Source organism: Lucilia sericata, unplaced genomic scaffold (assembly GCF_015586225.1).
Source record: "Lucilia sericata isolate MDLA Ls3-8-SP2 unplaced genomic scaffold, ASM1558622v1 Contig000292F_arrow, whole genome shotgun sequence".
Classification (NCBI taxonomy): domain Eukaryota; kingdom Metazoa; phylum Arthropoda; class Insecta; order Diptera; family Calliphoridae; genus Lucilia; species Lucilia sericata.
The window spans coordinates 168,269-182,486 of record NW_023994317.1 but is presented as its reverse complement, the minus strand read 5'-3'; the positions used below and the strand labels follow the sequence as shown (position 1 = coordinate 182,486).

Below are 14,218 nucleotides of genomic sequence, written 5' to 3'. Positions count from 1 at the left end.
GTTATAGATCGTAGTTCCCATATAAGGCCAACAACATCGTTTAAAAAGTCTTTGTCCGAAAATCACTTAAAATAAACTTTTTTCGACCTCATCAAAATATGTTCCATATATGCATAAAGAAATTACTAAATGATAGCACCCTCACTACGGAAACTAAAATTATGCCGAGTTATCTAAAAAGTAGACAGTTAAATGGGTTTTAATAAAATGTAGATTGCTGGTGGAGGGTATTTAAGATTCGTCAAAACCGAATATAGCACTCTAACTTGTTTATAATAACATGTTTATTAGGTCAAGCTTCAGTTGTTAAATTATTGGTTCTTAATTTTCGTGCCAATTTAGTGGGAAGTTTAGAGTTCAAATCAAAACACTAAGATTCTCCAAGAACAAAGTAATACCATTGAATGAAGGTACACTGAACCGGAAGAATCATTCATACAACAACCAGAAATTAGTTATTCTTGCACCTGATTATAATAAAAACCAATTTAACTTAGATTTTAAGTAACATTTTCTTATTCCAGGTATTTCAACAGGATCTGCTCCACTATTCATACGTCCCATGGAAGCGCCACAAGAATTAGATTTCCGTGATAATAGTATAAACTTTGATGATGACAAGTTCCTAGTTACCGATGAGGGTGTAAAAAATAATTCACCCTATGCCTACAATCAACCGGGTTTGTTTTAAAACGAATTGAATACAAACTTAAAAGTATATAAAATTTATCGTTAAAACTAATTTCTACTTTTTCCACAGATGCTTCACAAATGCACAACGAATATGTTTTTGATCCATCGTCCGCCAATAATCAATTGACGTACACCCGTTTGGGCATGAATGAACGGCAACATCAACTAATGCAAGATTCTTACATGAGTGCTCTACAAAGTATAGGCTCAGCCTCATTTAAAAATTCTGGTTCTTTATCGAGTGGTTCCTCGGGTCTAGTAGCACCCATGGCTAAACGTCCACCACCAGCGGCAAATGTTAATACATTCCAACAATTTCAAAATGTACCCGATTCCTCATTACTACTCTCCAATTACGATCCTTTCTATAGTCCTTTATTGTCACGCCTGGATTCGGTGTTTGCCCAGCTGAAAATCAACTCAGACAAAGAAATGTGTCGTGAAAAATTGATTTGTTTAATGTATGCAAATCCAGCAAAATATGCACCATACAGTAATTTAGTGTCGGCCCAATTGAGTCGGTAAGTGTAAATGTGAATTAAATTTTTTTACATTTAAATTTTATACGCTAGGCCTAAAAGTAGGCAATTATATGGATGATGTTATGTTGTGTAGGTTGTGTATGTGTTAGAATTCGTAAACATACTCATACATTTAGGAATATGATTTATCCCAATAAGCAAAAACCTTTGAAATGATGTAAATATGTATTTGAAAACCTATTCAAATTTCATACATAGCCTTTGAGAACAAATTTGAAATTTTTTGTTTTCAAATGGAAAATTATGGCCTTCTCAAACAAAAAGGCAGTTAGAAATCAAACGTATTTTTCAAATGTATTTGAAATTTAAAAAAAGGCTAGAGGTAAGCTTGAAACTTAAAAAATTTTCAAACGTATTTCAAGTATTCTTTATTATTATTTTCATACATATTTCAAACCCTACACAGAGAAAACAGATTCGTTGTGATAACCGAATTTGTTTCCAATCGAATTCAGTCGGTTCTCACAACTATCCTAAAATTCGATTGTTATTATTGTAAAATTTGGTTGCTATTACTGAATATACGGTGTGCACAACTATTTGTATTTTTTATTCGGTAATCTGGGTTGAAATTATTGGTATTTGCAACTGAAATATTATTTATTGAAAACCAATTTGTGGATTATGTGTATTTTAAAATAAATTTTATTTTGTTTAAAGTATTTACAAAAATATGAATATGTTTAAACTTATAAAACTTATAAATACAAATTAACAACTTCTCCCCTTTAGTTTTAAGATTTTGATGTTAATAAACATAGCGTTTATGTACCAGGGATTTTGCTCTTCATTCTGTCCAACATACAGCCTTTCTGCGGCTGTAAAATTATTAAAAATTATAGAAAAATAACACAAAATAGATTAAAAGATATAAGATATAAAATATTCTAAACATTACCTTGTTTTATGCGAGTTTCCGCATTAATTTATCCTCAAATGTAATTAAGTTTTTTAAATTATAAATTCATTTTATTATATTTATTTTTTGTAAACGTCAACTACAATTACCAATTAATCGTTTGTGAACATCGAATTTGGTTCTTTTAACCGTAATTAAATTTTTAATAATTTTTTCAATTGATAATTGGTTGCAGGGCTCAATATTTTTTACTTTCTACTGTTTTACGGTTACAGCGACTAATATTTGATGTTCTTATGTTTCAATTCTAAATAAAAGTCAGTTGCATTTATTGAATTCACAAATGAATTTAATAACCGATACAATTCAGTTCAAATTATTGAGTTGGAAATTGTTAAAACCACAATTCGAATATTATTATGTTTTTTTAATACTGAATACAGAAAATCAGTTAATTATACAGTTTTTCAATAACAGCTATACAATTTTAATAAATTTAACTAACTATTAATCATGGTAAACGATTTCCAATCGATCTGTTTTCTGTGTGTAATTATAATGCTAACTATTGCAAAATTCATATATATTTTTTACATCACCTGAAAATAAAACATTCATACATTTATTTTAGCATATTTTTCTTTTATATCTCCGATTATTTCTCCTATATTTAACGTTTTTTCGCTCCCTTGCTGTAGAAAAAATGTTCTGTTTTTATTTTTCTAAAATAATTTATTTTTTGAAAGAAACTTTTCTAAGTTCAATTAAAACAAAACTTTGAAAATTTTATAAATATCATACATTATATTTTTTTAAACGTTTTTTGAAATTATCATGTTTATTTAAAAGCTAAACTTTAAAATTTGAAAACAATTTGGAAAATACATTATTTAGTTAAGAAAATTTTCAAAAATATTCACAGGTTTGAATCGATGTTTATTGGGATGGATTATTTTTTTAAATTCTTTTGTTGTTTATTTACAAAATTTACAAAATATTTTTGTTTTTGTTTTTTTATTTCTATGAAATATTCATTGTTTAGATATCATGTCAAGGTTATCAATGTCTTTACTGAAAAATTCTGCTAAAATATTGTTTTGTAAAAATTTTTTTTCGATTATAACCAGGGAAACCGAAAACATGCTCTAAAAAAGTATTTTAAGCGCTTTAAATATGCCGTAAAAAACTCAAAATATGCTCTTAAAATTTAAAAATATATGCTCCAAAAATAATTATTTAAATTATATTTTAACATTGAAAAGCTTAAAAAGACTGAAATTGTAATGAAATAACAAATATTTAATGTCATATTTCATCCTACTAGATTTTTTATAATTGATTCATCTGATAGTTTGAAGAACTAGTTTAATAGAACTCTGTTTTACGTTCAGATAACCAATAAATAACATGAAGCCATTTGGTCCCCAAAAAACATATTTCAAACGACAAAGTTTGACACATTTCTTCCAATTGTATTCATAGCTTCACACAGAAAAACACCGAAACACGTGAACTTAATTTTCGGTTGTAGAATCTAGTGGCATACTCCGTTTTGAAAAGTTAGGTTAAAATAGGGAGATATTGGATTTTAAAGTTTACACTGTTTCTGATGTGTTTTTTGATTATTTAAATTAAAAAAACTTTCACGCATAGCAAATTATGAATTAATTATGCATATACATATATTTAGCTTTTTATAATTAGTTCGTATGTCTATGCGTGAAAACTTTTTTCAAAAATTTAAAAATTAAAAAATCACCTCATAACAGTTCATACTTTAAAACACAATATCTCCCGATTTTGACCTAAATTTTCTAAACGGAGTAAGCCACTAGATTCTACGACCCAAAATTAAGTTTAGGTGTCTCGGCGTTTTTCTGTGTCTTTTTGACATACTTAGACCGGGTTTTTGAGTTGGCAATCAAATGGCAATTAATAATTAGATTAGTTAATCTAAAAATGAATATGAAAATTAATGAAAACTTAAATTAAAAACAAAAAAATGTATTTTGAAGTGTCCATAATTTATACTAATCAATAAATAGAACATTTTAATGTTTATATATATAAAAATTTTATTAATTTTTTTGCATCAGCTGTTTACACTTTTGCATTTCGTGCTTAAGATTAAACCACCTCCATTGGGCGCTTAAACTTGCAAACAAAATTAACTAATTGAGTACTCAAAAACATCTTTCGAGGATTAATTTTAATTTAATCACTAATCCTTCACCTAAAGATTGGCCCTTACAGTGTTATCAATACTAGTTTTTTAAACGATAAAAATGGATTGGTGTCATAAAATCCAAAGTAATCGGTTTTATGTCCGATTTAAAATTTAATGCTTTATTGAATAAAAAATATAACATTGGTTTTCATGAGACTAATGTATTTTTTGCAGTTTTCAAGTTCTACAAAGAAAATATTTTTTTTTTCAAAATTGTAAAATAGGCTAAAAAATTAAAAAAATAAAAAAACTTAAATTTGATTTTTTTAAATAAAGTTTTGAAAAGAAAATTAAAAATGTACAAAAATGAAAATAAGCGAAAAACTTTAAAATATGCACTAAAAGAGTAAAGTATGCTCTAAAAACTCGAAAATATGCCTTAAATATGCTACAAAAGTCAAATCATGAAAAGTTATGCTCTTATGGGTAAAATATGCAAAAATATGATCTAACAAATCGATGCCAAAGTTCTTAAATTGGTCTGAAACGTATAAATATCTTATCCATGAGTCCATACAACGCACCACAAAAAACATGCATTTGCATATTTTGGTTTCCCTGATTATAACTCACAGTTACATAGACCTACTCTATACATAATACAAATCACAAAAACATGACTTTAAATGTTTAAATTTAATAAAATTTATTTTAAATACTGATTGAATTATTGAGTGTGATAATGTTACATTAGGATTGGGATAAAAAAAATATGAATGTTATGTGAAGTTTTAGATTTTCAGAAAATTTTTGTATAAATTCCTTGAATTTCCTTTTCTGTAGTAATAGGAAAACATACAATCTCTCACATCTGATATCAACTTTAATTGTCATTGAAATGCGAAAAGTTGTCAGTCACAAACTGTTTCTATTTAGGTCACACCATTGCACTATGGTTATAAACAAAAACAGGGTTTATTCGAATTTTAGGATATGATATGTGGAAAATCTAACGATATGGAGATATTCAGATGCCAGACTTTTATTGAGTGCAGCTCAACATTGATTTTTTCACATTTTTTGTAATAAAATTTTGAGAATTACCTTTAAAAATATAAGTCTAGAATACCACAGAAAATATATTTTAGTAATTTTATAGTTTTGATCATAAAAAGGTCTCGTCTGAACCATAGTGCATTGTAACCATGGTCCCTGTAACTACTGACACAGTTTTTTTTATCCAATAAATGTTTTTACTATTTCTAAATTCCATCTATTTTTTTATGCTTTGAGTTCTATGAAATGATGTTTTTATGTTTTGTCACGTGTAACGCATTCTCTATAAATCATGTGATATAAATAAATAGTTCTGTATGAAATGAAATATATGAATTTACAGTGGTAAATAACAGTTGTGTGCATGTTAACAATTAATTTGAAAAAAAAAAATTGAAGATCAAGCAGCCAGAAACCATTTGATTGATTTCGTATAATAACAAATAAAAGTTTTTATTCGAATAATTTAATAAAATATAAATAAAATTTGCCAAACACCTTCAAAATCTTAAGATACGGGTAAAAACGGGATTCGTACATTATAAATACACTTATAAATCAGTAACTTAGTTGAATCTCAACCTATTTTAAATTTCTCAACGGATTTAAAAGTGAAAGCTGAGGCCTTTATAATGATATATATGATGTTTAACTAACCTGTTTTGCAGATATGGGCGTGAGCGACCATATGAATATTAAATGTGATTTATTTTTCATAATAAAGCATATATCTTCAATATTACCTTGTTCCGATACATTTAGACAATTTATGGATGAAAAACTAATATTCTGAGGCTTTAAATGGGGGCTAGAGGCAAATATGGACCAAGTCCGATAAAATTTTGTAAATATTTTTATATTTAGATAATATTTATTTGTGCTGAATTTCATCGAGATATTTGTGTATATAAGTAATTTTGGACATTCAAATAATTTTCTGAAGGGGACTTTGTATGGGGGCTAGGGTCAAATAAAGTCCGATAATTACGAAAATCTGTTGCATTATTAAGACGTATATATAATTAAGTTTTGCCGATTTTTGTAGAGTTACTACAATATTTAACATAATTATGAACTTAAAACCCCCTTTCGGAGGGTAGGGTTGTATGGGGGCTAGGTGAAATAATGGACCGATTTGAACCATTTTCAATAGGCTTCGTCATTCCGAAAACTTCCGAAAAACACGTATGATCCAAATTTCCTCAAAATATCTTGAAAATTGCGACCTGTACCTGCACAAGGTTTATATGGACAGCCAGACGGACGGACGGACGGACATCGACTCAGAAAGTGATTCTGAGTTCAGTGTTTTAAAGTTTCCGACATATTCTGTGTCTGGTATGCGATCAGTCTTGTCTGAATGTGTCCAGTATACATTGATGACGTGTCTTCTAACAGTTCATCTAGTTATGAGCCGCTCGGTTGTAAGTGCCGCCTCACATCTTAAATATGTTTCAATGGGTGGAATATCTAGCAACGTTTCAAGTTCCTTGCTTGACGTTGTGCTTATGGCACCACTTGTACCCAAGCAGCATGTACGATGAACTCCCTGCTGTAGTTTGATATTACACTTTTTGTCCAAAGAAGTCAACTAGATTATTGAAGCATAAGCTAGATTTAGTCTAATTACCCTTTTATGAAACCAATGTGTCATAGAAGGACTAAGAGCCCACTTCATGCCTATAGTTCTCCTACATATCGCCCAACAGCGATGTACCTTTTTGATCCTATCCTCTATGTGGTGTCTCCATTTTAATTATCGGTAAGGGTTACACAATTTTGATAATATGTTTTGCTTTATCTACAATTACAAGGACACATTACCTATATGACGGCTTAACTCTTTTATAAACATTTAGTGGCAGCAATTAAGTTGTTGTATTGTCTAACTAAGTCTATTGAACTTTTTAATCCAAAAATAAATTTTATAAATAGCAGACATTTCAAAGTAAAATATACATACAAAAATTAATATCGTATCATTTTCCGCCTCACGTCCATACTTATACAAAGTAAATCTGTACTTGTCTAGCCAACAAATGTGCACAATGATGCTGACAAATCCTTAAATTTTTATCCTGTTAAACCTAGTTGAAGGCAAAATTTACATAAATAATTCTGTATAAAATACACAATTTACGTAAAATAAACACATGAAAAGAATTGAAGGTCTGATAAGAAATTTTCAAAATAAAATAAAAAAAAAACAAGTAAATAAGTTATATTCGGCCATGACGAATCTTATGTACCCAACTTCAAAGCAAATGTAATAAATTTATAGGGGATTTTGAAAAATGAAAGTCGGTGTTTTTGACAATAGAGTTCTAAAAATTTGGAACAACATGTATTTTGATGCAGTGGCCAATTTTCAATCAATCAACCTTCTTGTTTCAATCAACCTTCTTGTATTTCAGGTGACGATATGGATTTTGTGAAATGATATTTTTGTTATTTTCTACCACGATTTAATAACTTTTAAAATTATTTATTTACGATTTTCGGGATAGAGCCTTTCATGGGGTCCTAGGTCAATTGTGGACCGAGTGGACCGCAGAGTATGAAATAGTGATTAATTTCTTAAAAAAATTTTTACCATCATTTAAATTTAACTGATTTATTTGTAATACCTCTTAATTATATAGAAAATAGGATCAAATATAGACCGATCCTTAGGAAATTTAGTAGAGATTTTGGTTCCTTCAAATATACCCCAATATCCTTCATAGTTTATAATATAATTTCCGGGTATGTACAAATAATTTGTGCAAAATTTTTTCAGCATTTTCGACTAATATTTCGATGTATGTATTACAATCGGAATGACAAAATCAATATACATTTCCATATTTTTTGTTAGTATAATAAATAAAATAATAAAGTGCCTGTAATGTACTTGTCAACATTTATACTTACAGCACAATTCTGAAAACAAACAACGAAAAATAAATATAAAATATTTACTTAAAAAAACAAATGAGGAATCAATCTTTGTAAAATGTTTTCATCATCATTATAGTGAGTAGGAGAATTATGAGTTTATCGTAAAGTTTGTAACCTACAAAAATAATATTGATGCATACACTTTTAATTTCTTTGATAAATTCTTTTAATAAAGAACAATTTTGATACATTTTTCATTTCGAGAATGCTTTTTTAAGTTCTGTGAAATTTTAAATTGTTAACGTCATTGCAGATCATTAATAGATCCGATAACGTAATTACACTATTACTATCTATGTATTTATATGTAATTGCTACATTTAGTTTGCAGGTGGCAAAAAGTATTTATTACAATATTGCAAAAAAAATTAAGTTAATTTTAAAATAAAAATTTTTCAGAAAAATAAAAATAAAGTGATATGATATGGGGTTTTTTCTATTTGAATTTAATTTTTTTGATGATGCAAAAATGATTATAAGTTTTTGTTTGTTGCAATAAATTAATGACTTTCTCAAATGCTCTAGAGCTCGTTCTATAATATTAATATCTACACAGAGAACACTGATTCCTTGTCACGACCGAATTTGTTGGCCATAGAATTTTGTTGCTCACCAATCAGGGGGATCCCCATCCATCAGACTACCCAGGTCATTAAACATGGGCTTGTCCTATGACGATTCAATCGTCACACTATTCCCTACAAAGAGACAATCAAATGCTAGTCAATGGATGACATTATCGAAATGTTCAATTGACTAGACTATAGACTAGACTATAGACTAGACTATAGACTAGACTATAGACTAGACAATAGACTAGACTATAGACTAGACTATAGACTAGACAATAGACTAGACTATAGACTAGACTATAGACTAGACAATAGACTAGACTATAGACTAGACTATAGACTAGACTATAGACTAGACTATAGACTAGACTATAGACTAGACTATAGACTAGACTATAGACTAGACAATAGACTAGACTATAGACTAGACTATAGACTAGACAATAGACTAGACTATAGACTAGACTATAGACAGACTATAGACTAGACTATAGACTAGACTATAGACTAGACTATAGACTAGACTATAGACTAGACTATAGACTAGACTATAGACTAGACTATAGACTAGACTATAGACTAGACTATAGACTAGACTATAGACTAGACTATAGACTAGACTATAGACTAGACTATAGACTAGACTATAGACTAGACTATAGACTAGACTATAGACTAGACTATAGACTAGACTATAGACTAGACTATAGACTAGACTATAGACTAGACTATAGACTAGACTATAGACTAGACTATAGACTAGACTATAGACTAGACTATAGACTAGACTATAGACTAGACTATAGACTAGACTATAGACTAGACTATAGACTAGACTATAGACTAGACTATAGACTAGACTATAGACTAGACTATAGACTAGACTATAGACTAGACTATAGACTAGACTATAGACTAGACTATAGACTAGACTATAGACTAGACTATAGACTAGACTATAGACTACAGACTAGACTATAGACTAGACTATAGACTAGACTATAGACTAGACTATAGACTAGACTATAGACTAGACTATAGACTAGACTATAGACTACAGACTAGACTATAGACTAGACTATAGACTAGACTATAGACTAGACTATAGACTAGACTATAGACTAGACTATAGACTAGACTATAGACTAGACTATAGACTAGACTATAGACTAGACTATAGACTAGACTATAGACTAGACTATAGACTAGACTATAGACTAGACTATAGACTAGACTATAGACTAGACTATAGACTAGACTATAGACTAGACTATAGACTAGACTATAGACTAGACTATAGACTAGACTATAGACTAGACTATAGACTAGACTATAGACTAGACTATAGACTAGACTATAGACTAGACTATAGACTAGACTATAGACTAGACTATAGACTAGACTATAGACTAGACTATAGACTAGACTATAGACTATACTATAGACTAGACTATAGACTAGAATATAGACTAGACTATAGACTAGACTATAGACTAGACTATAGACTATACTACAGAGTAGACTATAGACTAGACTATAGACTAGACTATAGACTAGACTATAGACTAGACTATAGACTAGACTATAGACTAGACTATAGACTAGACTATAGACTAGACTATAGACTAGACTATAGACTAGACTATAGACTAGACTATAGACTAGACTATAGACTAGACTATAGACTAGACTATAGACTAGACTATAGACTAGACTATAGACTAGACTATAGACTAGACTATAGACTAGACTATAGACTAGACTATAGACTAGACTATAGACTAGACTGTAGACTAGACTATAGACTAGACTATAGACTAGACTATAGACTAGACTGTAGACTAGACTATAGACTAGACTATAGACTAGACTATAGACTAGACTATAGACTAGACTATAGACTAGACTGTAGACTAGACTATAGACTAGACTATAGACTAGATTATAGACTAGACTATAGACTAGACTATAGACTAGATTATAGACTAGACTATAGACTAGACTATAGACTAGATTATAGACTAGACTATAGACTAGACTATAGACTAGACTATAGACTAGACTATAGACTAGACTATAGACTAGACTATAGACTAGACTATAGACTAGACTATAGACTAGACTATAGACTAGACTATAGACTAGACTATAGACTAGACTATAGACTAGACTATAGACTAGACTATAGACTAGACTATAGACTAGACTATAGACTAGACTATAGACTAGACTATAGACTAGACTATAGACTAGACTATAGAACTAGACTATAGACTAGACTATAGACTAGACTATAGACTAGACTATAGACTAGACTATAGACTAGACTATAGACTAGACTATAGATGAGACTATAGGACTAGACTATAGACTAGACTATAGACTAGACCTAGAGACTAGACTATAGACTAGACTATAGACTAGACTATAGACTAGACTATAGACTAGACTATAGACTAGACTATAGACTAGACATAGACTAGACTATAGACTAGACTATAGACTAGACTATAGACTAGACTATAGACTAGACTATAGACTAGACTATAGACTAGACTATAGACTAGACTATAGACTAGACTAAGACTAGACTATAGACTAGACTATAGACTAGGACTATAGACTAGACTATAGACTAGACTATAGACTAGGACTATAGACTAGACTATAGACTAGACTATAGACTAGACTATAGACTAGACGGTAGACTAGAATATAGACTAGACTATAGACTAGACTATAGACTAGACTATAGACTAGACTATAGACTAGACTATAGACTAGACTGTAGACTAGACTATAGACTAGACTATAGACTAGACTATAGACTAGACTATAGACTAGACTATAGACTAGACTATAGACTAGACTATAGACTAGACTATAGACTAGACTATAGACTAGACTATAGACTAGACTATAGACTAGATTATAGACTAGACTATAGACTAGACTATAGACTAGACTATAGACTAGACTATAGACTAGACTATAGACTAGACTATAGACTAGACTATAGACTAGACTATAGACTAGACTATAGACTAGACTATAGACTAGACTATAGACTAGACTATAGACTAGACTATAGACTAGACTATAGACTAGACTATAGACTAGACTATAGACTAGACTATAGACTAGACTATAGACTAGACTATAGACTAGACTATAGACTAGACTATAGACTAGACTATAGACTAGACTATAGACTAGACTATAGACTAGACTATAGACTAGACTATAGACTAGACTATAGACTAGACTATAGACTAGACTATAGACTAGACTATAGACTAGACTATAGACTAGACTATAGACTAGACTATAGACTAGACTATAGACTAGACTATAGACTAGACTATAGACTAGACTATAGACTAGACTATAGACTAGACTATAGACTAGACTATAGACTAGACTATAGACTAGACTATAGACTAGACTATAGACTAGACTATAGACTAGACTATAGACTAGACTATAGACTAGACTATAGACTAGACTATAGACTAGACTATAGACTAGACTATAGACTAGACTATAGACTAGACTATAGACTAGACTATAGACTAGACTATAGACTAGACTATAGACTAGACTATAGACTAGACTATAGACTAGACTATAGACTAGACTATAGACTAGACTATAGACTAGACTATAGACTAGACTATAGACTAGACTATAGACTAGACTATAGACTAGACTATAGACTAGACTATAGACTAGACTATAGACTAGACTATAGACTAGACTATAGACTAGACTATAGACTAGACTAGACTAGACTATAGACTAGACTATAGACTAGACTATAGACTAGACTATAGACTAGACTATAGACTAGACTATAGACTAGACTATAGACTAGACTATAGACTAGACTATAGACTAGACTATAGACTAGACTATAGACTAGACTATAGACTAGACTATAGACTAGACTATAGACTAGGCTATGGACTAGACTATGGACTAAACTATGGACTAGACGATAGACTATACCATGGACTAGACTATTGACTAGACGATAGACTATACCATGGACTAGACTATTGACTAGACTATAGACTAGATATATCGAAAATATAGTAAACCACATTTTAGATATACTCATAACTGGTGTAGATTTTAATATAGTCTGCCATACCTGACTGTATATTCTTGCTTGTTTTATTTCCCTAGTTTTAAGATATTGACTAAAGAAGCTATAAAACTAAAGTCGATTATATCTCGTTAAATATTTGGAATGAATATGTATACAAACTACATAACCTTTATTTCTTTTATTTGCTTTATTTAAATATTTGTCTTTAATTTATTACTTCTTTTTTTCCTTTTTTCTATACAGTGAATTAAATGAATTGCGTAAACCCACATCAGACAATCCCGATATATTGCGTTTCTTTAAGTATATGCGTGCTGCCAAGGATGGACAGGATGGCGTTGATTGTGAAAAAACATTTGATAAATGTACTGAATTTAAAGATTTCGAAAATCCAGCAATGGTCTCCACTTATCATGATATTAACAAATTGGTACAAGCGAGAAAATTGACAAACAAATAGAATACAATCTAGCGAGAAAAAAATGATGATGTTTGTAATAAAAAAGGAAGCTTTAACAAAATATTAGAATAATATATGTAGTGAGAACGAAAATGAATGAAATATTTGGCAAATACTTATATTTCAACTTGTAGAAATTTTTGATTGATGGATGATATGAAATTTATTTATTTATTCATATTTTAATATTTATCTTTTTTTCGTATAGCGAAAAGTAACAACGACAAAATAACAGCCATAGTTTCGTATAGATTGTGTTTTATTAGTTTTATTTATTATTTATTTAATATTTTATTTATTTATTTATTTTATCTATCTATTTATTTATCTATCTATTTTTATATTTATTTATTTTTTTCTAATATGTTTATGTCTAATTTTAGAGTGATTTAAAAGTTGATTTAATTCTTTGAAGAAAAAGATGTATTAAACACAATTAAATTTTTACATTAAAACATGTCTGGTCTTAACCCATTAATACCCACGGCGATCTACGTAAGGTAGAAATGTGAAATTTGGATATGACAGTTTACTTGTATATATAAACCGATTTCAATTAAAAAAATTTTTCTATCTTGCCTTGTTTGGATTTTAGAAGACGTTACGTATACGTAACAGTGGGCATTACCCACGAATTTTTGTCCCTTAAGTATTTTAAGTAAAAGTTACATCATTTTACAAAAAAATCGTAAAAAACTGATTAATTATTAAGTTTTAAGCTTGGATTAGCTAATTTGGTGCATCATACAAAATTGTTTCATATAAAATAAAAAATAATTTAAAAGTATAAAATTTTAATCCGTGGAATTTTGTAATTC

General features: G+C 29.4%; 1 protein-coding gene across 1 annotated transcript in view; it reads left to right on the top strand.

The window, feature by feature from the left end:
* The window catches only part of LOC119603307, a 69,143-nt gene extending 55,731 nt beyond the window's left edge, over window positions 1-13,412 (top strand). Inside the window, exons 5-7 of the mRNA XM_037955307.1 lie at window positions 525-680; window positions 761-1,214; window positions 13,184-13,412. Coding sequence (XP_037811235.1) covers window positions 525-680; window positions 761-1,214; window positions 13,184-13,400 — 827 coding nt within the window. The 3' untranslated portion in view covers window positions 13,401-13,412. The remainder of the gene's footprint in view (window positions 1-524; window positions 681-760; window positions 1,215-13,183) is intronic.
* Window positions 13,413-14,218: the final 806 nt, after the last annotated feature.